Here is a 24,945-nt window from a genome sequence, read left to right on the forward strand (position 1 = left end):
CCCATTGCTACGAAACTTCAAAACATTAAATAAAATACATTTTTTTAATAATTGTTTATTTGTAACGCAATTTGTTAAAAATGTTGTAAAAACTATGATGAAACATTATTCCATTTGCAAAATTGCTCAAATAGAATTTGCTGCAGTGGCGCGAAATTCAAACTCGGGAAATTTCCATTCAGCCTCTGACACATTTTTCCCTCTTTGTGGTCCTATCAAGCTCGCATTTTTCACTAGGGCCACATTTGGTATTACCACAGTACGATCCAGTTGCTCCTTCTAATCAATGAGCACAATTTATGTAATAATTATACATTTAGTTTTAACTATAACTTACTCGAATTCGACGAGTATTTTGAATTTGATCCTTTATTTTTGTCTTGATATTGGTAAATGTCAGTGCATGATTTGGTGCCACAAATGTTAGTACAGCAAACCTGAGCCCCGTGGCAGTTACTGTTGTCTTTGCATTTGGGGCTGCAGCTGTCTATGCGACTCGCAGTAGGACAGTTGCTACCTATAATTTTTTTTTAGTTTTTTAAAGTAATGAGATTTTAAACTTACTGCCTAATGACCAAGTGGATTTAATTGCCACTAAAGCAATTAAGCACAAAAGCAATATCTTGGCGTCTAAAACATCATTGTAAATTTTTGTTTGATTAAAATACTAAAATACTTACTCATTTTATCTGTCTTGTAGAATTGCGACTGAGACTAAAATTTCTCTTGACCGACTATTTATGATTGCATTTATTATCCTCGCCTCTGGCATTTTAATTCTGCATTAATTTTACTCCACGTAGCATCATTAAATTGTCATCCCACTAATTAAAGTGGAAATTTTATGATTTACTCTATTGTTTTCAATTTTACACATTGAAACTTACTAGTGTGAAAAAATAAATAAAACTCATTATTTTCATTCAAAGAAGTAAATGATAAAGTTTCTAGAAATGTAATTTTTATTAATTTATGTACAAGAACGTGTTTTGCACACTTTTTTATATTAATAGCCTGAAACACTTTTATTTTGTAATCAACCAATTAAAATATCATCAGAAACCAGTTTGGGAGTAAAAGTAACCACAAGACTGACTACAAAACATTTATTACAAAAAATAATATATTCAAACACATTTAAATTTTGCGCTTTTTTGCTTCATCCACAACCCCATCTTTTGATAGTTTTTTTCTGTTTTTTCATTTGAAATGAGTAAAACTGCAGGTATTTATATGCACGTTATTGGCACTTTAGAAATAATTGAACAACATTTCATTCTTCTGTCAAATCACAATCGTAATCCTGGTCTTCCAGCAAAACTTTGCGGACAAGTAGGTACCATTAGATAAATTTTGGCTCAAAACACAATTATTGCAAAAATAAAAATTTGCAACATATTGTGTTGTTGAAATGTTTTAAATGATTCATTTTTGACACGGTTTTTATAATTGGTTGTTTATCAGAATCGACGTGATTGTAAATGTTTTCATTGTGATAAGAATATTTCATGTGTTTTTCCTGATTTACCTACATTTTGTTTATCAGTATTGTGAATAAAATGTTATTTTAATTGCAAACGTAATCTCCAGTTTTTATGTCTTGCGTTAAATATTGATTAAAACCAATTTTTTGTAGAACAAATTAATAGTGAGCATTCAGAGCATTGTCACTCTTTATACAGAGGTGTGCCGTTTTAATCGGCGAAAATTTAGGAATAGTTAGAAAACGTGAAAATAATGAAAGTTTGTTCTATGAACAATTGTTCAAAAACGCTTTCTTATCAGAGATAAATGTTATTATAATTTGAAGTTTGTTCTAATTTTTTTTTTAATATCTCTTAAATGGAGAAAGCTACTAGTAATTTTTTGCCAATCCGTTTTTTTTTGTGTTACGCCACTGATTGAATTTGAAGTTTTTTTTGACAACAAAACAAAACAACATAAAATAAAACAAAATAATACAAAACAATAATCATCACTGATATAGTGTGCTTGCAAAATGTGGAACTCGTAGCTCTCTTCGTTTAGGGGATAATTTAATGAAAGATGGAAACAAATTTTAAATTTTGGCGCCATTTATCTCTGATAAGGAAGCGTTTTTAAACTATTGTTTATAAGACAAACCAACATTATTTTCACGTATTCTAAAACTATATTCCTGAATTTTCGCGGACTAAAACGGAACCATCCTGTTATACGTTCTTTTATAAACATCCTGTATGTACAATAACTTCACACATGTATTGTTTTTTTAATAATTTTGCATATTAAAATTTCAAGGAATTATAAAATAATAATTTTTTTTCTTTATGTATGTTTGAAACAGTTTTAATACGATTATCGTATATGTTTTTCCAAAAGTAATTAATTTTTATGGGCCCCAAAAGTACTCAAAAATCTACCTTGTTTTTTAAAGCGCCAAATATCATCTTTTCTTGATTTGGTGTTGTTTTTCTTTTTTTTGCATACGCCAAATGGCTTGATCCAGAAATAAAAAGCCATTTTGGAGTGTTTAAAAACGAAACAAGATATTTTGTAATTTTTTTAAAGTGCCCAATTTTTGGGGTCTACAGATATTTGGATGATTCTCAACGGTTTTTTCGTGTGGCCAATTTTTGGTGGTCTACAAATATTTGGGTACTTTTGGGGTGCATAAAAATTTGTGCTTTTTGAAGGATTTTAGGTCTTTTTCGGTTGTTTACTTTTGGGAAAACATCTTAATTTTTAGGATTGTGCCTTGTTTTTTAAGACACCAAATATTCTGGTTCAGACGTAACATTTTACACCCTACATGTATGTACATGAAAAATGTCGATATTACAGATTTAAAACAGAAAATTTTGGAGGGTTTTTATTTATATTTGTATCAAAATTATGCATTAAAACTATATTCAAGGTAATCATGATTTTAGAAAACAAAAATTATGGGTTTCTCCTTTTTAGTTTGAAAAATAATTTTTCATTAATTATTTTTAATTATTTCATTAAATTAAGCTTTTATTTAACTAGAAAATAAACAGAAACTGTTATACCACTGTACTCAGTTTTTAGTTGTTTTTTTTTTCAAATTTAACTGAACTGTTAATCGGTTGTTGTTTTTCAATTTTTATAAAAGACTCAAAAACACCCTGTGGAAGAATTTATATGTGTAGGTACGTTAAACTACAAGACAACTTTTAAAAATCTTTATTTGGGCAATAGAATTAGATTCAATTTTGGATCACTATTGAAAAAATAAATACAAATTTTTGATAATTCACTTAGATTTCTGAAAAAAAAATATATATATATTAATTTTTTAAACAGAAAATAAAACAATGATTACCTCTTCTGGGACAGGAACAGGCGGTTTTGGAAACACCGGCAAACAAATCGCTCCTCCGCAATCATTCTTACAACATTTCATCGGACCAAAACACCCTTCATCGGTCTCACAAAGTTTCAACGAAGAAATAATACAAGCCGGCGGAGGCAAAGCAGGAGGACATTCTCCAGGTTTTTCTGAAGAAATGATTCCAACAAAAACCGACAAAACGACCAAAAACTTTAACATTTTTGACGACAAACTAAATCCATCAACTGCAAAACTCCCTTTTGTAGGAAATTTTCAAATTATTTTTTGCGAAATAGTCACGGAAAAGTAATAACACTAATAACAATTATCAGCGCAACTAATTTAAAGATTATTTGGGTCACAATGTGTTTTAAAGTAAAACAATAAAAAATAATTGAGTTGAAATTTCTATTAAGTCACATTTTGATTGAAAATGTTACCTAATATTGTTTCATTAGGGGTTGTTCCCCCACAATTATTTTGGCAACATTTCAATACTAAAGTTCTCATTTTGTCAAGTGTCATATTTATATACAGAATATTCCAGCGAGTTGAAAAAGTCCTTTAGTGACCTTTAAATGGTAAAATCAAAAATAAAAATATATAGGACATTGATAGATACTAATCTAGTGCATCACCTAAAATTATTTTCAACCATACAGCATGTCTCAAAAATAAGTTACGAGACAAACTTGTGTTTTTTTTAAATAAAACACCGAATGTTTCTTTGCATTTTTGGATGTAGCCTTCTAAAATAATGTTTTTACGCTAAACTTTTCGCTTAATTTTAGAAATAAGACGGTTTTTGATGAAAACATGCACTTTTTAAAAATTTATAACACAAACAGCTAGAACAAATTTTTTCTTACTTCTGCAAAGAAAGACAATTTAATAATCTTTTAAATGCAAAAGCAATAAATAAGTTGTTCCATTTAATTTTTTTACGTTATTGTACTTTTAACAAACGCCTTAATTTTTTTATCTTTGCAAATGCAACACACTAAAAAAATGTTACAACCTTATAGCTTGTACCTTCTTCTTTGCTATAGTAAAAAAATATTTCTAGATATCTTAGTTTTTGTGTAATAAATTTTTAAAAAGTGCATGTTTTCGTCAAAAAAGCCGTCTTATTTTTAAAACTAAATAAAATCGATGAATAAAAGTTTAAAAAGGCTAAGAAACATATGATGTTTCATTAAAAAAAAAACACAAGTTTGTATTGTAACTTATTTTTGAGACATGCTGTATAGTTGAAAATAATTTTAGGCTTTTAGATTAAAATATCTATGTCCTATATAATTTTTTTAATTATACGATTTAAAGGGCACTAATGGACTTTTTCAACACGCTGGGACACCCTGTATAAGTGGAATCGGGCCACAGTTTTGCATTTTATCTTCTACCTGGAAAATTATTAAAAGTGAAATGCAATTTTTAATCTCTTGTAATTTGAATATTTAGAATAAGAAAAATAAGACTTAACAATTCATATGTTTATCAATTGATAATGTATTACGACCTATTTTTTGCGTACAGTAACAGTATATAAATTCTGATACGTTTGGAACATTACCAATTGTGTATTATCTTCAATAATGAAATTATTTTTATTCTTTTTGTTTGTTTTTACTTTAGGGTGGGCACAAAAAGATGGTATTTGTCCCGAACCTATAGGTGCTGGTATATGTACTTCGACTTGTGTTTCGGATTTTGATTGTAAAGGTAATTTGAAATGTTGCGAAAATGGATGTGGAGGAGCAAATTGTGTTTTCCCTGAAGGTTTTATTTAGGTAATTTTTATTGCTTGTTTTTCTCGTAATTGCAGTGTTTGACTTGTAGAAATTTTTGGAAAAAAGAAGACTAACGAATTGATGTTTCGACTTCTATTACCCTAATTACCCTAATTAAATTTTAGTATAATTACATTAAAAATGTTTCATTAAAAACTTCCATTAAATCAAAACAAGTTGTTCTTATTAGATAGTAGCATTTTTTTTTAAATATTGGTATTGGCATCTAGAAATTTATAATCAAAGCTAAAAGTACTTTTTTCGGTAGGTAAATAGAAAAATATTTGCAAAAAACTGTAAAAGAGAGTTCTAAAGAATATCACGATAATGCATGATGTTTAGAATAAATTTGCATATTTAGATTTTGCAAATTGAAAGGTTAACTTCTTGTATTGACCCCATTTGTGTAATAAATTTATTGTCAATAATATACGAGAATAAAATAATTTACCTGAAATGTATCAACTACTAATAAGAGTAGGTAAAACAAGGTTAAGGAGGTAATAGTAAAAAAGCTCGCAAAAAATATTTAATAACTAACTATTTATATCTGTGATTTTGTAATGATTCAAATTATGTCATCTCACGTCGCGAGATCGTTTAAAATTGACTTCACATCTGAAAACTATAAAATATTTAACAAAAAAATTTATTAAATTGTAATAAGAATAATAATTTTTGTTGATTTTAACCGATTAAAAAATGGTGCAAACCGCAACCCAACCACACGTCCGTCCTAAAATCTTTCTAGTTAATTAAATTTTAAACATTATTTGTCGTTTTGTGGTTTCCGTTTTATTAAACCCTTGCACCTACACAACTTCCAATTCCATTCATTAATAAGCCCTACAAGTGTTAACAATGCAGGCAAAACTTTTCATAATCCTTTCAATTCTAACTCTATTTGTTTATGGCCAAAGGCCGCGAACAAAACCGGGAGATTGCCCCCCGTACCCCAATGTGGGGGTGTGTGACGTTACCTGTTATGAAGACAATCACTGTGCTGGACATTTCAAATGTTGCCGGACTGCTTGTGGTGGCACTTTTTGTACGGCCCCTGTAACAACGAGACAAATTCAAAGAGGAGGTAAATACATAATTTTTTTCTTCAAAGTGAATAGCTAAAAATTTTGCAGAGAAACAAGGCTCTTGTCCAGTGGCACCTTCAGGCCCTTGGGTGTGCTCCAGCAGGTGTGCTTTGGATTCGGATTGCAGGGGGGCTAAGAAATGTTGCAGGAATCGGTGTGGGGCCATGGCTTGTACCAAACCTGAATTTTAATTAAAAAAAATATCATTTTACAATTTTGGCTACGTTATTTGAATAAAAATTAGCAAAACGATGTAATTTTTGGTTTTATTACTTCTTTTTTCCATATAATTTGATTTCATTCGAACAAATGCATATTTTAACTCGTGGGAATGAAGTGACAGAGTAAGCAAACTTGACAGTTCTTTTATAGGTTATATTATTGTATTCGGTAATAATAATTGATCACATAACAAATAAGATTGTTTTACGAAATGACAGATGTGGCAAAATACAGACGCAGTCGGTCCCGCTCTGCAGAATACAGAAGACACAAATCCGACAGATCTTCAAGAGATGACCGAAACAGAAGACACATATCTAGGTCTAGATCTTACTCTAGATCACGAGACCGTTATTCCAGCAGACGTAGGTCGAGATCAAGAGGCACTACAACTAACGGTGTAGAAAGAACCAATAAATATGAAGTGGCAAAGAAGAAGCACCTCGAAGACGAATTTATGGAGTCTCGACGCCAGGAGCGTGAAATTATCGGAATGAGAGAGTACCCCAGCATTTGGGGCCAATCCCCCGCACCTGAAAACTCCGACAGTGACATCGAAGACGTCACAAACAACGCCCCTAAAGTCAAAAAACGGAAGAAGGATAAGAAAAAATCCCACAAGAAAGAGAAGAAACATAAAAAGAAGAAGAAAAAGAAGAGGTCTTCAAGTGATAGCAGCAGTTCAGCGGAAGAAGAATGGGTTGAGAAGAGCACAGTTACGAATAAACCCCAAACTAGTACTGAAGAAGCTGAGAATACTATCGTGGGCCCTATTTTGAAGCCCCATGCCGCTTTGACTCACAAAGAGATGGGCAAAGCCCTGCTTCCTGGCGAAGGTGCCGCCATGGCTGCTTATGTCGCCGAAGGCAAAAGGATCCCAAGGAGAGGCGAAATCGGTTTAACTTCTGAAGAAATTGAAAGTTTTGAGGCTGTGGGTTATGTCATGTCTGGTTCAAGACACAGAAGAATGGAGGCTGTGAGAATACGGAAAGAAAACCAGATTTATTCTGCTGATGAGAAACGGGCTTTGGCGATGTTTAGCAAGGAGGAACGACAAAAGAGGGAAAATAGGATTTTGGGACAGTTCAGAGAAATGGTTAATTCGAAATTAGCCGAAAAGAAAAATTGATTTCTTAGAACTAGCATTTACTCTACATAAATAAAGTGTGTTTTTTGTAATACTTTCATTTATTTTGTTGTACCCAACCGGTCCAACCACCAGGAAAATGTTTGGCGCTGAAAATTTTAATTTAAATTTGAGAACATAAAGTGGACATTTTACTTCACATATCCCATTTTTTTTGCCAAATCTAATGCATTCTGGCTTCGACGCCCCGATTGACAAGAGAAAACTATAGGAGTAAGGTCTGTAGGCTTTTCTCTTTTGAAAATTTGACGAAACTGATCTTCACTTGTGTCTTGTAGTGTTTCTTTTAAAGTAGCCACTTAAAAATTACCTTAAAATTAATTGAGAGGCACATTATGGTACTTACAAGGTATATTGATGCTCCCAGGTATGCTACCTGTTTGTGCTAATTCCGAAGGGTCCCTTACGTCAATTAGAAGAACCTGTTTGTTGTCTTTTAGGCTTTTAACGTAATCAAAAGTTACCTCGTCTGACATAATTTGATTTCTGAATGAATTTACAAATACGTTGTAAGTTATATTTGATATTTATGACGTTTAGGCACTTAGATGCAATTGACGTAGAGGGCGCGCGAGTAAGAGGAATTTTTACGAGGCTGAAATGGACTCTAGGTGGAGAAAATGTTTTCGATTCTCAAACAAACTCGTTACAAAAGATTACGGCCTGAATCGATCCCAGTCTCTTCAAAACATGTTCATTGTCGAAAAATGTGCGAAATTTGAATTTATTGATTTGGTCCGTTTTTGATTTTTTGTTGTTGGTAATGACAATCTGTTTTTTTATTTTTTTTTTCGAATACTCACACAACTGAGTCACTTCATTACATATAAATCAACCGTAATAATTGTTCATAATTGTATGCAAATGTATGGTCAATTAAAACATTTTATTAATATTTTTATTTGATTTGTTGAACAGACATTCCCCTTCCATTTTTGGTACCAACCTAACGGGCAAAAACGTGTGACGAAATGTCATCGGGTTGAGGAAAATCGCGTTTTTTTCATTAAAAAAACGTCGAACCGGTTTTTGTAATCAATCAACCACGTTATTTGCTCTGTAGAATTGTGTTTCTTCCTTAAAATCATTCAATTCCTGTCAGGATAGTTCGAAATCGAGCGGAGAAATCCCTGATGACGAACCACATTACGTCATCACAAAAATGAAATGGTGGTTGTATCGGTCGGGCGTTGTAAATTAAATGCAACTGAAACATAACAAGTCCTCCGGAAAAATCGTTAATTCCAAGTAAATAAAGTGCAATTTGTCGTGTCGTGTAGTTTTGTACAGTTTACTTTAATAGGTAAGTCTTGTTGGCACTTGCCACAAAAGGGGCTGTCCAAGTACGGCGAATCCGTTTTTCTACTTCCATCGCCAAGACCGCGACCTAAACCTTCTTGACCTTTCATCTCGGGGGTTTTTCAATCTATATTCGCCCAATCGGGACTGTGACAATCCGTTTTTCCAGGATTAAAGCCATGTCGGATCGCAAAGCCGAGTTGGAGAGGAAGAAAGCCCGGCTGCAGGCGTTGAGGGAGGAGAAGGACCGCCGACGACGGGAGAAGGAACTCAAGGATGTGGAAGAGGCGGCCAACAGGGTTATTTTGGGAACTGAAGGAGACAGAAAGGAGTTGGATGAAATGCTCAGTTCGTTGGGGGTTGCCCCCGTTTCGGATATTTTGTCAAGTATTTCCAGTGCGAATTCTATCACGCCCGACCATAGCCACAATCACACGCCGGATACGTCTCTTCTGCCCCATAGTTCACCCAACAAGTAAGTTGGTAAAAAAATATTTTTGAGGGTGGGGACCATGAAAAATAGAATAACAAAAAAAATAGGACCAAATATACTCTTTTTCATATTAATATGCATCAAGCAGGTTGTACAAGTCTAAATAAATCTTTAAGTTAAAGGCCTATTTAGACAAAAAGTGTCATTAATGTCATTCAGAACAAATTTAATCACTTCAATAATAACAAAAATCTTTAAGTTTGCTACACTATGTTAATTACGTTGTTAATTTTAATTATTTTTTGCTACATGAGGTACACATTTATTTGAAAAATATTTTTTAGCAAAGATTGAGGTTAGGATTGTTGAATTTTCGCATGTTTGCCACCTAAAATGATCCCTTTCAACGACTACTTCGATGCACATTAATATGAAAACGAGTATAGGAGTTATGATATATACAGGGTGTTTCAAAACTTGAGAGAAAAACCCCAAGTAACAAGTACCAGGAACATGGAAAAATGGTTAAAAAATTCTGTCAAAAAATTTGACTTTTATTTTTGACATTTGACCTTTATTATGTCTATTAAATAGACAAAGCAATAAATTAAAATAAATAATAAAATAAACTGATAATAAAATAAAAACACAAAAACTTAACCAATAAAATCCACAAATATTTAATATTAACATAGTTACAATTCAGGATCTTTCCTCTTCTTATAGCCTGCAGCAAAAAAAAAACATGTAAAATTATTTTTCCAAGAGGAATAAATAGGGTCAAAGTGCAAAATTGAAGCCCCCATAATGTCGAAATTTTTATAGATCTTAACTTACTTTTTCTCTGGGACACGAGTTCTGTATGTAAAACAGTTGATAAATTGATAATTATTATAAGTATACAAAGGTTTTAATTAGTGATCACTTGAGAAAACGTGAAATTGGTAGTACAATACTTTTTGCCCAAGAGGTTGGTACTATTATTTTTTTAATTTGTCCATAATTTCAATTTTTTTTATAATTCCAAATGCTGAGATTTTTTATCTATTTTTTTATTTCTTATTTTAACGAGTTTTGTCAAATAGCCTACTGCGGTGCACATTTGTAACATTGACTTTAAATCTTTAATTAAGTTGTTACAAATTCATTCAACCATTCTTTGTTAAATTCATTCATCATTAAATTCAAGTTCAAGGTTTGGCTTGTAGTTTTTGGCGATACATTCTTGATTTACATGAATTGTTTTTTATGTATTAAATTGACAGAAATATTTAATGAACAAAAACACGATTAGCCCGTCACACCAAACTTTTATTTAAAACACAACGCGTTTCAACCACTAATAAGTGGTCATCCTCAGGTGAGAATAAAAACTATGAAAAATAAAAACAGTTTTTATTCTTCGTTTCCATACCAAGAAGATCCAGGAAGAAGAAGAAATATTTAAATAAAAAAAAATGACAAAAAAGGAACTGAAAATAAAAATGTGAACGGACAAATCAATATTTTTCCTAAAAACTAGGAATGATAAGTAGTTATTTATTATACAAGACGATAAACAATCTTTACGGTGTATAATACAACATTTTTTTCTATAGCAGGACTTAAGTTTAAGAGAAAAAATATGATTTCAAAAAAAAATACAATTTTTGACATTTCTCAATACGAAACGTCAGATTATTTTTAACAGATTTAAAGCAAGTTTAAACCTTGTTGAGTCTAATTCGAAGAATAAAATGATTTAATTTAAAAAAAAATGTTATTAAACAGCAAAAGAATCTTCTAAGAAAATTTAGAAATGAAAACACAAAAACGGAGACAAATTGGGTATCGCAGTCTTTGAAGACGAAAAGTGTGCAAGCAGAAGTCAGAAAAAGACCACCTCTAAAATTTAGACGCAATTTGTAATGCAGGTTTGCTAAATATTCTCTAATTTTTAGTAAGAAATTGATGAGAATAATACAGAAGTAGTCTAATATATGTAACTTTTTAACTAAGATTATTATGCCTAGTTTTCTTTGTCATTTTCCTCTTTACTATGTATTTTTTTTCAACAAAACCGGTATTTCTACCAAAGCATCAAAAACAACGTTGGATTTAACTTTTTATCCTGACTTTTAACCTCTTTTTTCTAACTAAAATTTTCCTAAAAACATCAATTTAAAAAAAAGAGTGGGTTTTCAAGTTTTAGTCGTTGAAGTTTGTTGAGTTTGATAAACAGCCCATTGAAGTCTTTTCAAATAATTGGGAAAATTACCTGTTTTTAAGCCCATTTTATCTATTAAAACATCGATTTTTTATGGAAAATAACCTATTTTTCATGATCTTTTTAAAAATGTGAGCGAGCCAGATTTTTATGCTTAAAATAAGGAAAATTACTCTGTTTTTTTAATTTCTTAATTAAGTTTGAGTTTGCCGATAACCGTTCCGAATCCCCATCAGCTTGACCCTGGTTAGGTTCGTTATGGTCCACTGGGTTAACATTTGCATTTCCTTCCGGATTGCTACAACAAAAGTTTTAGATACTTATGTTGATGGGGTATTTTCTTACCTATATTCCAAGAAATAACGAAGACAGATAATAAAGAGCGGTTTGGCCCATCGGGTGAGGTAATTGAGATTTATTAGAGATTTATTATAAGAAACGGAAAAAATTTGGATACAAATATCTTAAAAACTTTATACTTTGCCTTTGTCAATTCCAAATTAGAATTTGCATGTGTTGTTTGGTCGCCGCGTTATGAAACTCACAAAATTGATACCATAAAAAGTTGTAATTTCTTGGACTGTGATTGATAAGAGAAAGGTTATGGGAAAAATAAAGTCCATTCAAAAATTTCAGTAAAATATGACGTTTCAATGGTACATTTTTTTAGATATAAAAAACAAAAAACTTGTCTAAAATTGGCGACACTGTCACGTGTGTGGTAGAAGGATTCATTGAAACGTCATATTATACTGAAGTTTTTAACTGGACTTTATTAGAGTTCCTATATTTGAAGAGTTGGGACACTGAACGTCAAACCGAGCCAATTTTGTATTATGTGGATAAGGTATACAGGGTGAATATAAAGTATGGAACCAAGAGGTTTTATTTTTAATCATTTGCCTCCGGAAAATAATAATTAATATAAATTAAAGTAATATAAAAAATGTGATCGTATTTTCAGGACGAAATTTTGTTTTGTTTTTGAGTTATGCGATTTTTTTTGTCAAAATTGCAATTTTCGTGAAAAAAATTTTTTGAAAAAATTAAAAATAAAGCAGATAGTTGTAATCCTTAGAGTATAGCTTTTATGAGAAAAATGATTTTATAGTGGGTTGCCATTTAAAAAAAATATTTTTTTTTGTAGAACTCAAAAATAAAAGGAAATTTCGAAAAATTTTATTCTTGTTAAATCATCACATTTTTATAGTACTTTAGCACTCATCAATTAGTTTTTTCAAAAAATAAATAGTTTGAGCAAAAAACGTTTGGTTCCAAACTTTTTATTCACCTGGTATACGTTCTACACTTTTTCATTAAAATTTTTCGTAGCAACTAATATCAAGTTTATTTCAAAAATAAAATTATTTTAAGGTTATAAATTTTGTCCCATTTTCAAATTGACATAATTTTACGTCAGATTTAGTCAGGGAAGTAGGAGATAAATGGACATTGAGATGCGACCAGACAGGAAAAAATTATGTGTACACGGTTGCTGTATACAGTATAAGTAATAAAAACTTGATAATGTCTCCAGAAAACGTTTTAAAACCTGAAACTTACGAAAATATTAGACTTGACCTGACCTGACATAGATAAAATAAAACACTCCAAACAACGGAATAATAGTCCTTGATCATGTGAAAGCTTCACCTTTGTTTTTGATAAATTTTACTTTTGGGGCCCACACTCCAGTTGGCTAGTTTTAAAGAGGTTCCACTTGTCTTACACTGTCTGGTGCATTGGTGCAACGTGGCACAGAAAACAACTCACAGTTTCTTTATGTATTAACACAATAGGACCCAGCAGAATTGGTCATAATGACAAAGGACAGAGGTCAATTTTTATTTGACAAATTTATTTGATTTTTTGTAAAGTTTTATCGAAACGCCACTGATTTGTATCCAATTTTATTGTTATTATACAGCAGACGTATATAAAAGAAAAATTGGAAAATTGACATTCAGTGTCCCAACTTTTCTAATATAGGAACTCTAGACTTTATTTTTCCCATAACATTTCTCTTCACAAAATTGAAATTGAAAAAATCCAGAGACTAAATTACTTGATATACAGAATTGATGGGATTTATTCAACTAGAGGTGAAGTCTGTTTTTTCTTTAAAAGGAAATTACCAAGTTAAAATTTTGGTGAAAAAATTGGTAGCAGCTTGTCTTCATAGCCACAAATTTTGTTTGATCACTCTGATCTCCTAGAGACATTTTGATTCGTCAGTTTAGATCGAAGAAGAACTTGTCTCTTTGTACTTTTTTTGTATAAATTACTCTCTAACCTTTAGTTAGGCGTGCCTAAATCGGCTTACACAGTAAGTCGCGTGGAGTGATTTTGATCCTATTTTCTGTTTGAAATTTGGTGTTTTTTTGTTGTAGTACCTAAAATATGTTCTTTGGACCTTTAACAACACTTATGCAAAATATTTAACTTATGTTGAAATTGATTATTTTGGATTTTATTCAAAAATAATAAAGGTAACTCTACAATTTAACAAACAAAAACAAAACGAAAAATATATTTAAGCAAATTATTTGGAAAAACTTATTATTCTTTACAATCAACACACATGAAACTGGACTGTTGATCGTAAACGGGTTTTGTACAATTCTTGCAGATTTTTCTGGTTTTTATGTCTTTTTTTCAAAAATAACACATCTTTTGAGTTGCGGTAGGTGTTGGGAGCGTAAGCTTCTGGTGATGTCCTTTCCAATCATCGTTTCAGAGGTCTTGACAGTGATGGGATATTTTTCCTGACATTGATTTGTTCGGTTGCCAGACCCGTAGCCAGTGTTCTAAGGAAAATTCCACGTTTCAGTTTAGGCTTATTACTTACATTTCACTTTTGAATCGCATCTTATGGGCAGAAGATCGAAATTTGACCTTCAATTCCATAAATTGGTGAATGATTAAACTAATCTGTTTCGCCCATGTGGGAATAATCTTCTCGCCTCACTAGAAAAGGATAAGGAACATTGACGATGAAAGCTCTACCTTCTCCTGTCATTAATGTTGTTGATTTTGACTTGGTAATTTCCATTTAAAAAAAGAACAGACTTTATATAATCTACACTCCTTTTTATTTTAAATAACACCGTATATTATTTTTTCTACTTTGCGTTCGTACTAAGGTCCATTACGAAACTGTTTTGGGTTTCGTAATGAACAAAAACAGTGCTATAAAAATTATACTAAAAAGAGGGAAATTTAGTCTTATAATGTTGGCGACCTAACCGTTTTTCCATCGAACTGTCAGTGTCAATCGGTCTAACGCAAATGAAATTATTCAAATACGAAATTTTTGCTATGTTTGGTTTAATTAATCATCGCAAAAAATATTCCGAATGAACATGATTTTAGTGGTGCTTACGCATACCTTTAGATCATAGGACAAAGTAAAATAAAAGGTACTTACTTTGCCGTCAAGGTCGGTATTTCTAACGCCGTACATTGCAACACGTCTTCGACACCTTCGAAATTCATTTTTACGAATAAAATAATGACGTTTCAAATTAATTTATTTCATAGCCACCTAGCCACCACGCAATGTCGCCAACTGCCGCAAAATTCCCTACATTCAAAAATTTTTCTTTTTTTGTTTAAAAAGTGCAAAGTAGAAAAAATACTGTATGATATCTCGTTTATAAGGCATTTTGTCGCACTTACTGCTTTATGACCCTCCTCGCTGCGCTCGTCGTGTCCTAAACACGTGCGTGCGATAAAATGCGTCTTATAAAACTCGTATCATAATATACTATTATTCTGCGACACTGTCAAAATTTACGGTTTTTCTCCCGTGTAAGGAAGTTTTGACAACTGTTTGGCATTTCTCAATACGAAACGTCAGATTATTTTTAACAGATTTAAAGCAAGTTTAAGCCTTATTGAGTCTAATTCGAAGAATAAAATGTTGTATTCAACTCGTTTGAGTGAAAATCGGACGCTTTATTCCACCTCGTGGATGATTATTTTTAACAGATTTAAAGCAAGTTTAAGCCTTATTGAGTCTAATTCGAAGAATAAAATGTTGTATTCAACTCGTTTGAGTGTAAATCGGACGCTTTATTCCACCTCGTGGTTTAATAACCCACTCGGTGGGATAATCCGTCCGATTTACACTCAAACTCGTCGAATAAATAACTATTATTGATTATGTAAAAATTGTTTATCTCTTTAAATAATTCAAAGTATTCATTTTACTAAAATTTTTATTTTTTTATTTTTAGCCTTAGTCATGGAAAAAAGCGAGCACCGAATTTGAGCGTAGTCCAGGTACAGTCCACCAACATACCACCGAAAGAAACCGTACTTTACACAAAACAAACACAAACAACGGCAACAGGACACGAAAGGGACGGTAAGTTGATTTTGTGTTAATCGTAATTACGAGTACAGCACGTGCCACATTTTATATTTTTTTTACGACGAAGTTTATGGAAGTAGAAAAAAAGAATAAAATAAATGGGACCAGCATTGATTTGCATGAGTTTATCTAACAGCAGCCTTTAATAAATGTTTTCTTCCTTTAAGAATAAAATATTTATAGGAAGGAAACTTACATTTCTTGTTTTTTTTTTTTTTTGATCGAGTCAAGTTGTCTTAATTTGGCTGCACGCCTTTTTTATTTCGAAATTATTTACTAATCCGGCTTTTGGTGCTTTGTACACTTTTTTCTCGATGTTGGCCTGAATCAAAGTGAACATAAAAACATTGTTGCTTCCAGATTATTTTGGATTTTCTTCATGGAAAAAGTGTGAGTAATTAGTGCGTTGTTTTTATTTTCATTTTCGTTCAGGCGTCTCTTTAATTTCCTCTTAATAGAATTTCATTCCTTTTTATTTTATTCTGGTCGGGCAAAATTGATTTATGTTTGGTTATGTATCTTCTTGAATCGGAAACCTTTGTAAAATTGTATCGGTGGTTTCCATCAATGAAGATTATTTTAATTTAGACATGTGACATATTGTTATATGCGTTGCTAACAAGGATCTTCTTCATCTTCTTCCCCACTTAAAGGCTACATGGAGGACTGGTGGAGGCCACGAAAAGGTATGGTGCACGTAAATGTTGAAACTTTTAATGTACTCACGAATAACAGCACTGTACATTTATTGGTTATGCACAGACTAAAAAAACTGAATAAATTGTACAGGAGGAAAATTGAAAAACATGTGCACCTACCCTGTCTTCACGCTTCTTTCTCCTATGGTTGTGGAAATTTCTCATAGAATACAATAGACTAGCATTTTAAATACAAATTAAAGATTTTATCGAAATAGTAAATTACATGTAGGTTTCCTTCAGTTATTTATTTATTATTATTATACGAGGAATTTTTGTAATTTCATTGTTTAGTTAAAAGTCAATTTCAATAAATATAATAATTTTTCTTCCTTTCCTTCCCAGCTCATGCAACCGATTACTACGGTAAGTTTATGATTTTATTTTCAATATTTGCTTATAGCGTTTTTCATTATTTATATACGAAACCCATCCTTTTCCTTTTTGTTCATTTCGGAAATACACAAAAGGCACTTTTTTGTTCACTTTTCTCGGATTTTTTGTTCAAAGGGCACATGTTGGATTTTCTGGACTAACATCAAAGCTTGTATATTTGGACGGTGCGGGTGAAACTTTTTCGGAATTTTGATCCATAGCCAATCTTGCATTCAAATTGAAAAAAAAAATTGTTTCTTGGCGCTTCATTGTGATAGTGATAAACATCGTTAAAATTTAGGATACAACTTCATTGTTTCCTCTTCTAATAGCCTGTAGTAAAAAACTTAGAAAATTATTTTTTCAACAGAAATAAATAAGAGTCAAAATGCAAAATTGAACTCTTATAATTTTGAGGAGAATTTTTTTTTGACATTTTTTTCCATGTTTCTGGTGTCTTACCTTCTCTACAGCGCGAGTTCTGAAACGCCCTGTATAAAAGAGGATGTTAAATTTTAAGGATTCAATAAACTTTAGTTTGTATAATTTGATTGGTTTAGTGTCATTGCTTGGCAACGGATGTAGTTGACGTTTTAATCATTTTTTTAATTATCGATAAAGTAACTCAGACTTAATAAAGTTTCACTCGTCCGTCGCCAGCTTGATTAAAACGTAATCTAGTAACAGTACTCACAAATAACTAACCGCATGTTAACTGCCATTATATGAATGTAATGGAATTAAATGTTGATATATAACCGAATTTTTTTTTTCGGTTAATAATTATCAAACGGTTGCAGTTAAAGTTTTGTTGTTAGTGCAGCCAAGTCATAGACAACCTTTAATGTAATTCTAATAATTCTATTCCTACTGATACATGTTTCTTTCCTCTTAAGACGAATACAATCTAAATCCGGGTTTAGAATGGGAGGACGAGTTCACAGGTAGGTGGCTTTTCCGACTCCCATCAAGATTTTAATCAATATAATAGTGCACTAACGTTATTTTTATCCATCATGTTTTCATACGATTAGGATGTAGAATGCTTAGTAAATCGGGGGCTTTTTGGTTGCTTCTTTATCGATTCGTAGAAGTAGATACTCACTCACTAAATGATTGAATGTAACGTAATAATCAGGCATGTGTTTTTTCGTTTTATTTTTTCTGTATTAACCGGAGTGGAATGAAATTCTTTGAGTTTTTGTTCTCGTTCCTCCTACTTTTCTTCCTCACCGTCCTAGCATTGCGCCTGAAAGAATCAACATGTAATTAAATGCGATTGTTGAGCGATCGTTTTACATATTGATTTTGTATCAAATCGGCCGTTTAGTTAGTTTGTCGTGAATGTGGGCTTATGCGTGTGGGATGAAAGGGCGATAGAGCGTTTCCCTTATTCACCACAGTTTTGACGTATGACGATGGACAAGGTGAAGACGAAGAAGGTAGCCTTCCACATTTGGGCGGATTCGGGAGCAAACTACCACCGGGAATTCTACCACATGGGTTGCCACAAGTCAAGGAGGTACAACCGGCCGTTACGGCCCTGGAACAGGAACAGGCCAAACAGGAGGTCAAAGAAGGTGAGGTTTGAAATTATTTTAACATAAAATTTCTTCTCTTTTTAAAACGTAAAATTACCAAAATTATGAAGAGTTTTGCTATTTTTTGTTATTTTGGAAGAAAAACAGGTACCAACTCAAACAAAATAGTGTCTTACAAACAAAATATATATTTTTTAATAATCATCTGTAATAAAAACCAAAATATTTTTGCATTTTAGCACGTTTTTTAGTCAGAATCGCATTTTTTTGAAAATTTTTGCTAAAACAGATCGCAAGACTACCAAATTAGTTTGGTAGACTTCTTTATCTTTGTCTTTATCGAACGTTTAAGGACACTTTCCTTCTAAAACTTATTTTATTCACAAGGTTTCGCTATAACCGTTTAAAAAAAATACATTTTGGGCTGTAAATGATGTTTTTACCTTTTTGAAGCGTTTTTAAAAGCTGAGTTTTTTACGAGATATCGAAAACCTAAGCCCACTAAATTATGCCGAAAAAGACATTATTTGTGCCTTTTTAAATCGTTTTAGAACGCTTTTCAACTAAACACATTTTTTTGGAGAAATTACACTCTAACAGACTGAAGAATAACCAATTTACATAGTAATTTTAGTCAAAACAATCACCAAACTAGAACAAAGGTGCTTTTTTTGTTCTGCACTTGTTTCAAAATTTCACAAACAAAAAAATTATGTAATTAGGTCGAAATAGTTATTTATTATATAAGACGATAAAGAAATTAGTCCACAAGAGGACTTTTTTCACGAGTAGATAAACAATCTTTGTGTGTATAATATTTCTTTTTATTTTGTACTCACCTAGGAGAATTTCTTGAATATAAACAGTAGATAAAAATTACTATATTTCACTAGACGATGATAGACTACTTTAGTAATTAGAAATTTAAAAATTTTGTTGATAAAAGCACTCTTTAGCATTGAGTACAAAATAAAAGATATTAATTTTCCATTTCGAAAGCATTTAAGCACGTTTTTGGCCTAAAAACCGAGTTTTTTCTAAAAACATATCAAAAAATCACTATATTATATCGAAAATGATGTTATTTTTGTTTTTTTTATAACATTTGAGTACGTTTTTCAGACAGAAACGCATTTTTTTACGGAATTTTGTTCAACCAAACCGAAAAATTACCAAATTAGCTCCAATAAATAATAATAATAAATAATTTTGTCTTTTTCAACTAGTTTAGAACGCAATTAAAACGCATGTTTTTGAGAAATTACTCCCAAACAGACCAACAAATTAAAGGGAAAATGTGATTTTTTGGTTGGTTTTGCCTAAGCGATAAACTAACTTATTTCGTCAAAAGAAGCCAAAAATCATCAAATTCGAACAAAATTGATAATTTTTGGCCTGTTTTCCTCGATTTAGTGTGTTTTTGAACCACAAACGCAAATTTTACTACACAAGTTGAAAAATTTTCAAAATTAGAAGTAAAATATATTAATTTTACCTTTTCAAGCGTTTAAACACGTTTTTGGTTTAAAATCCGAGTATTTTCGCGAGATTTCCTTAAAATGTGTCAAAAAATATCCAAATGATGTTATTTTTTAAAGCATTTGAGCACGTTTTTCATCCCAAAACGCACTTTTTTATCTAATTTTGCTTAAACAACCCGAAAAACAACATTATTTTAGCACGTTTTTTAGTTAAAAACGAAACACTCAAACAGACCAAAGAATTACCAAATGATATCCAAATTGACGTTATTTTTCTTAGTTTTGCTCGATTTAGTTAGCTTTTTGAGCTGGAAATGCATTGATTTTGCGGGAAATTTTACACAAACTGAAAAATTTTAGAAATAGGTCGGAAATGATTTTAATTTTGCTTTTTTTAAGCGTTTAAACACGTTTTTGAGCTAAAAAAAAATCCAAGTTTGTGTTCTAATATCACTAAACTGCGTCGACAATTACGAGTACCTTTTTTTAATTTTTTTACAAAATTTAAGCACGTTTTTTAACCGGAAACATTTTTTTCACGAAAATTATCTTAAAACATTACTAAATTAAATAGTCTTAATATTTTTGTTTGATTATTATGGATCGGTAGTCCGAGAGTTGAGCGAAGAGGAAAAGCAGATGATTATCCTATCGGAGGACTTTCAGCACTTCATCGACAGGGCGGGAAGAGTGATGGAAAGGGTCTTGTGTGAAAATGTGGATTATTACACGGATTACAGCGGTGGAGCAGGAGAAGAAGGACTGTAAGTCACTTATATTACCAAACAAAAGCTCATCACACTTGTATTTAATTCTTATTATTAAAGAGATGAGAAATCGCACCAACGCATCTCTCTCAATCGCTACTTCTTTGACGAACGATGGTCGCGTAATCGATGCGTGACATCATTGGATTGGTCGCCTCAGTTTCCGGAGTTACTGTTGGCTTCCTATAACAACAACGAAGACTCTCCAAACGATCCAGATGGCGTGGTTTTGATTTGGAATACCAAATTTAAAAAGGCAACGCCTGAGTATATTTTTCATTGTCAGAGTGCTGTGTTATCAGCAAAATTTGCGAGATTTCATCCGAATCTCATCTTGGGTGGTACTTACTCGGGACAGATCGTCCTTTGGGATAATAGGGTGCAGAAGAGGACGCCGATACAGAGGACGCCCTTATCGGCATCCGCACATACGGTTGGTTTGTTTTATTCATTACACAGGGCGACAAAAAAAGTCATGTCGTGACAACTTGACCAATTTTATATCATTTTGTTCGTCTCAGTAAGACAAATCAAATGCACTAAAAAAATTTTTAAAAGTCCACACACTTTGAACAAAATAATTTTTTTCTAATTTAAATGAATTTAAAATACTTTAACTTTAAAAAATCATTACTCAATAACTATTAGGCCGATTTCCTTCAAATAAAGACCATTCTAAAGGGATGGACTTGTCCTTTAGAATGATATGCAATTTGAAATTGAATGTTGGCAAACTTTTCTTCGAACAGTGTTCGAAGAAGTTCGAAGTAATCTAAGAAAAACCCTACGAGTAATTTTTTTTTCTTCGTCACCATCGTGTAGAGCATCTTTTTATTAGTAAGAATCCAAATTTTTAAAATAATATACCGAGTAGTTTTTAAGATATGATTTTTTGAAGTTAAGGTTTGCTATTCAGGTATTGCGCCATATAAGAGAAATGCATGTTAATCTTACTTAAAATTGCATTTTTATAAAAGTGTTTGTTTTAAGACCCTTCTTTTGCTTAAAAATGGTCAATTGCACCTTCTTTGTTCTAATTACAATAAACAAAAACTGTTTGTTTACTTAAACAAATAAAGAGTACATGGCGTACTAAATAAAGCAAAGAGTTTTTTTGTTGTAAAAATGACAACTGATTATTGAGCAAAGAGGATCTAGAAGTTTAAGGCACGAGCCTTAAATATAAGGGCAAATCTTTTCCAAATGAGATCACTTTCTATTCAGATTTCGACTTGTTCACTTTGTTCTAGCTTTCTGAACTTTTTTTGAAAATGTTCTGGCAAATGCTTTCTCATCACTTTCGAGTTAAATGCAATAAGTCACCTGATTTATTTTGTTGGTACGATTAGCTTTAGTTAGCTTATAGGTAGTAGTTGTTGTGATAACAGTTGCACACCAAGCAACTGACTTATTACATTCAACATCAGTAGAAAGTGTTGAGAAAGCATTTGCTGACAACATTTAAAAAAAAAAGTTCAGAAATCTAGAACAAAGTGAACAGGTTGGAATCTGAATGGAAAGTCATTTAATTTGAAAAAGATTTGTTCTTATATTTAAAGCTACTGCTTTAAACTTCTAGATCCTTTTTGCTCAATGATCAGTGATCATTTTTAGAACAAAAAACTCTTTATTTGCTTTAATTAGTACGCAGGTACTCTTTGTTTGTTTTAAGTAAAGAAACAGTTTTTTGTTTATTCTAATTAGAACAAAGAATGTGCAATTGACCATTTTTAGGCAAAAGAAGAGTCTTAAAACAGATACTTTTATAAAAATGCAATTTTAAGTAAGATTGACATGCATTTCTCTTAAATGGCGCAATACCTGAATAGCAAACCTTAACTTCAAAAAATCATATCTTAAAAACTACTCGGTATATTATTTTAAAAATTTGGATTCTTACTAATAAAAAGATGCTCTACACGTTGGTGACGAAGAAAAAAAATATTAAGTTCATTTAAATTATAAAAAAATTATTTAGTTCAAAGTGTGTGGACTGTTTGAATTTTTTTTTAGTGCATTTGATTTGTCTTACTGAGACGAACAAAATGATATAAAATTTGTCAAGTTGTCGCGACATGACTTTTTTTGTCGCCCTGTGTTATTGTTATTTTTTATTGTTTTTTTTTTCAACTTTAGCACCCTGTGTATTGCTTGAGCGTGGTGGGCACTCAGAACGCCCACAACCTGATAAGTATCTCAACCGACGGTCGCCTCTGTTCGTGGTCGTTGGACATGCTCGGGCAGCCCCAAGAGACCCTCGACTTGCACCGAATGCAATCGAAACCCGTGGCTGTGACCTGTTTAGATTTCCCACATTCCGACGTTAATAATTTTGTGGTAGGCAGCGAAGAGGGGGCCGCATACTCGGCGTGTCGTCATGGGGCAAAGGCCGGAATCACCGACACTTACGACGGCCATCAGGGCCCCATCACCGGCATCAGCGTGAACTCAGTCCAAGGCGGGATCGACTTCTCCCACATGTTCCTGACGTCGTCCATCGACTGGACCATCAAGTTGTGGAGTCTGAAGGTAAAAATAATCACAGGAGGTGGCAATTTATCCCAATTTTTGTCCAGGACTCGAAACCGATCTACTCGTTTGAGGACAACGGGGATTATGTCTTGGACGTGAAGTGGTCCCCGGCCCATCCGGCTCTTTTTGCAGCCGTGGATGGGAGTGGGAGGTTAGATTTGTGGAATTTGAACCAGGATACAGAAGTGCCGGCTGCTAGTGTCACAGTGGAGGGAAATCCGGCCCTGAATAGGATCTCGTGGACTCCGTCGGGGCTCCACGTGACCGTCGGGGATAACCAAGGGAAGATTTGGGTGTACGACGTTGCGGAAAATTTCGCACATCCGAGACACGACGAGTGGAACAAATTCTTGTATACGACCCAAGAGTTGAGAAATAATCAAGTCGATGAAGAATTAGAAAAATTAAATTATTCAGTCTCTAATACTCCTTTGTCTAGTATGGGTTCGATTACTACTACTCCTCTGCGATAAATAGCAAATTTAATCCAGTAATCCTAATAATTTATTATCTAAACGGTTTTTGAATTTTGCAGATGCGGTCTGGGAATCTGAAGAGTACTGGTAACAAAACCTACTAAAAAGAACAGAACGGCGATTTATATTGTTTGGCCATTGTATTATTGCTTGATTCAGTGTAATTCAGCTGTAGAATAAGTACCATTATTCTGTATACTTACTTAAATAATTTTTGCATGTAAATAAAATCCATTTTTTTTTAAACAATTGTCAAGGTCAAAATTCCCTCAAAGACCAGACTGCACTACCCTAAAACCTTCTTTTCAGAACAACTGTATATTAAAATCTCCCTAGATTAGAATTGAGCTTATGTTAGTAATTTTCAAATGTCAGAAAAGTTTCAAGTGAAAGCTAATTTTTTACCAAAAGACAAGAAAGGACACGGAAAAATGAAACTCCTAACCGGGAAAAATTTATTTAATTGGTAGTTTACTCATTTTCAGAATCTTTCAAAATTTTCACACCACCAATCGTCTTCAGAATCTGATTCCGGAGAACGTTGAATCATTATTACATTGGAGGAATATAATAAAATGTTGGATTAGTCGTGCAATTTATTGGATGCAGTTCTTTTTTAGGAATTTTTACACGACCAAAATTGTCAAATTCATGAAGAATTTTAACATGGTTGGTTTTTTGTCTGCATATATTCACAAAATCTAATCATAGCTATTTATTTTTCTTGTTATGTTAGGGTCCAGATCCTTGCTTTTAGAAACTCATTTTTGTAAACGACGACTCTTGAGGTAAAACACAATTTCACAATAATTTATTCAGTTTTTATAAGTCAATTAACTAGAACGAGAGCTAGGCTAAGACTGACTCGTTATCGTATTAATTTCCTCAAAAACGGCAAGATTCACAAAAAAAACCTTTCGTAACAGTTCAGTTCTAAAAGGCCTCCTGCTATCCGCAACGTCACAGAAATAATTCTAATAACTCCAATTCCATCTTCAACATTTTCTGTGCCCTTTACGTCGTACTTTCAATTTTAAATTTAAAAGTAATTGCGGCTTCAGTAGCGCAAGCGCCTTCGTAACAAAACGGCTGACATTCAATTGATTTTACGTTGGATCAAAGAAAAATGGCCTTATTTCTGAATTATTTGCTGGAATACCTCCAAATATAAGCAGAGCATT

At 32.3% G+C, this 24,945-nt stretch overlaps 6 protein-coding genes across 23 annotated transcripts; 3 read left to right on the plus strand and 3 right to left on the minus strand.

Moving 5' to 3' along the window:
- Positions 1–44: 44 nt before the first annotated feature.
- On the minus strand, positions 45–852 carry LOC123009855 (waprin-Thr1). 2 transcript variants are annotated; one of them, XM_044406404.1, is made up of 4 exons: positions 681–852; positions 568–630; positions 338–517; positions 45–279 (listed from the first exon to the last, which is right to left on the minus strand). In XM_044406404.1, the coding sequence occupies exons 1-4, from the start codon at positions 682–684 to the stop codon at positions 179–181; spliced, it is 348 nt and encodes a 115-aa protein (XP_044262339.1). In that variant the 5' UTR covers positions 685–852; the 3' UTR covers positions 45–178. The 2 variants fall into 2 exon arrangements, with proteins under 2 accessions (XP_044262339.1, XP_044262338.1); XM_044406403.1 differs by having other exon boundaries at positions 565–630; positions 681–812.
- Positions 853–3,171: 2,319 nt separating this feature from the next.
- On the minus strand, positions 3,172–3,575 carry LOC123009969 (waprin-Thr1-like). The gene is made up of 2 exons (XM_044406565.1): positions 3,326–3,575; positions 3,172–3,268 (listed from the first exon to the last, which is right to left on the minus strand). Exons 1-2 carry the CDS (start codon positions 3,551–3,553, stop codon positions 3,257–3,259), a joined length of 240 nt encoding a protein of 79 aa, XP_044262500.1. The 5' UTR covers positions 3,554–3,575; the 3' UTR covers positions 3,172–3,256.
- A 1,067-nt stretch (positions 3,576–4,642) lies between these two features.
- Positions 4,643–6,469, plus strand: LOC123009547 (waprin-Rha1-like). The gene is made up of 3 exons (XM_044405931.1): positions 4,643–5,124; positions 5,174–6,211; positions 6,261–6,469. The coding sequence occupies exons 2-3, from the start codon at positions 5,986–5,988 to the stop codon at positions 6,401–6,403; spliced, it is 369 nt and encodes a 122-aa protein (XP_044261866.1). The 5' UTR covers positions 4,643–5,124; positions 5,174–5,985; the 3' UTR covers positions 6,404–6,469.
- A 64-nt stretch (positions 6,470–6,533) lies between these two features.
- On the plus strand, positions 6,534–7,613 carry LOC123009546 (NKAP family protein CG6066). Its single transcript, XM_044405930.1, has one exon. The coding sequence runs from the start codon at positions 6,646–6,648 to the stop codon at positions 7,561–7,563; it is 918 nt and encodes a 305-aa protein (XP_044261865.1). The 5' UTR covers positions 6,534–6,645; the 3' UTR covers positions 7,564–7,613.
- On the minus strand, positions 7,568–8,462 carry LOC123009548 (thiosulfate sulfurtransferase/rhodanese-like domain-containing protein 3). Of its 2 annotated transcripts, none has more exons than XM_044405935.1 (3): positions 7,928–8,462; positions 7,722–7,879; positions 7,568–7,670 (listed from the first exon to the last, which is right to left on the minus strand). In XM_044405935.1, the coding sequence occupies exons 1-3, from the start codon at positions 8,055–8,057 to the stop codon at positions 7,623–7,625; spliced, it is 336 nt and encodes a 111-aa protein (XP_044261870.1). In that variant the 5' UTR covers positions 8,058–8,462; the 3' UTR covers positions 7,568–7,622. The 2 variants fall into 2 exon arrangements, with proteins under 2 accessions (XP_044261870.1, XP_044261869.1); XM_044405934.1 differs by having other exon boundaries at positions 7,717–7,879; positions 7,928–8,460.
- Positions 8,463–8,537: 75 nt separating this feature from the next.
- On the plus strand, positions 8,538–24,010 carry LOC123009452 (cytoplasmic dynein 1 intermediate chain). 16 transcript variants are annotated; one of them, XM_044405754.1, is made up of 11 exons: positions 8,538–8,884; positions 9,050–9,355; positions 15,758–15,888; positions 16,518–16,580; positions 16,938–16,958; positions 17,864–17,911; positions 18,371–18,547; positions 20,600–20,753; positions 20,817–21,189; positions 22,893–23,285; positions 23,333–24,010. In XM_044405754.1, the coding sequence occupies exons 2-11, from the start codon at positions 9,060–9,062 to the stop codon at positions 23,759–23,761; spliced, it is 2,085 nt and encodes a 694-aa protein (XP_044261689.1). In that variant the 5' UTR covers positions 8,538–8,884; positions 9,050–9,059; the 3' UTR covers positions 23,762–24,010. The 16 variants fall into 16 exon arrangements, with proteins under 16 accessions (XP_044261689.1, XP_044261691.1, XP_044261692.1 ...); XM_044405756.1 differs by having other exon boundaries at positions 18,395–18,547; XM_044405757.1 differs by having other exon boundaries at positions 16,548–16,580.
- The last annotated feature ends 935 nt before the right edge of the window (positions 24,011–24,945 follow it).

Source organism: Tribolium madens, unplaced genomic scaffold, assembly GCF_015345945.1.
Source record: "Tribolium madens isolate multiple individuals breed KSU strain unplaced genomic scaffold, Tmad_KSU_1.1 Scaffold_7;HRSCAF=85;Tcas5.2_LG10, whole genome shotgun sequence".
Taxonomy (NCBI): domain Eukaryota; kingdom Metazoa; phylum Arthropoda; class Insecta; order Coleoptera; family Tenebrionidae; genus Tribolium; species Tribolium madens.

What these genes read in the sequence shown, in the direction of transcription:
- LOC123009855 (XM_044406403.1), bottom strand. An exon ending in ATCCACTTGGTCATTAGGCA is followed by an intron (nt 518 to 564) that starts GTAAGTTTAAAA and finishes AAAAAATTATAG; the next exon opens with GTAGCAACTGTCCTACTGCG. An exon ending in AAAATACTCGTCGAATTCGA is followed by an intron (nt 280 to 337) that starts GTAAGTTATAGT and finishes CTCATTGATTAG; the next exon opens with AAGGAGCAACTGGATCGTAC.
- LOC123009969 (XM_044406565.1), bottom strand. Translation starts at nt 3,553, where the DNA reads ATGTTAAAGTTTTTGGTCGTTTTGTCGGTTTTTGTTGGAATCATTTCT.
- LOC123009547 (XM_044405931.1), top strand. Translation starts at nt 5,986, where the DNA reads ATGCAGGCAAAACTTTTCATAATCCTTTCAATTCTAACTCTATTTGTT. An exon ending in GAGACAAATTCAAAGAGGAG is followed by an intron (nt 6,212 to 6,260) that starts GTAAATACATAA and finishes AAAATTTTGCAG; the next exon opens with AGAAACAAGGCTCTTGTCCA.
- LOC123009546 (XM_044405930.1), top strand. Translation starts at nt 6,646, where the DNA reads ATGACAGATGTGGCAAAATACAGACGCAGTCGGTCCCGCTCTGCAGAA.
- LOC123009548 (XM_044405934.1), bottom strand. Translation starts at nt 8,057, where the DNA reads ATGTCAGACGAGGTAACTTTTGATTACGTTAAAAGCCTAAAAGACAAC. An exon ending in TGGGAGCATCAATATACCTT is followed by an intron (nt 7,880 to 7,927) that starts GTAAGTACCATA and finishes GTAATTTTTAAG; the next exon opens with TGGCTACTTTAAAAGAAACA. An exon ending in AAAAAAATGGGATATGTGAA is followed by an intron (nt 7,671 to 7,716) that starts GTAAAATGTCCA and finishes TAAAATTTTCAG; the next exon opens with CGCCAAACATTTTCCTGGTG.
- LOC123009452 (XM_044405754.1), top strand. Translation starts at nt 9,060, where the DNA reads ATGTCGGATCGCAAAGCCGAGTTGGAGAGGAAGAAAGCCCGGCTGCAG. An exon ending in CCCCATAGTTCACCCAACAA is followed by an intron (nt 9,356 to 15,757) that starts GTAAGTTGGTAA and finishes TTTTATTTTTAG; the next exon opens with CCTTAGTCATGGAAAAAAGC. An exon ending in TATCGGCATCCGCACATACG is followed by an intron (nt 21,190 to 22,892) that starts GTTGGTTTGTTT and finishes TTTCAACTTTAG; the next exon opens with CACCCTGTGTATTGCTTGAG.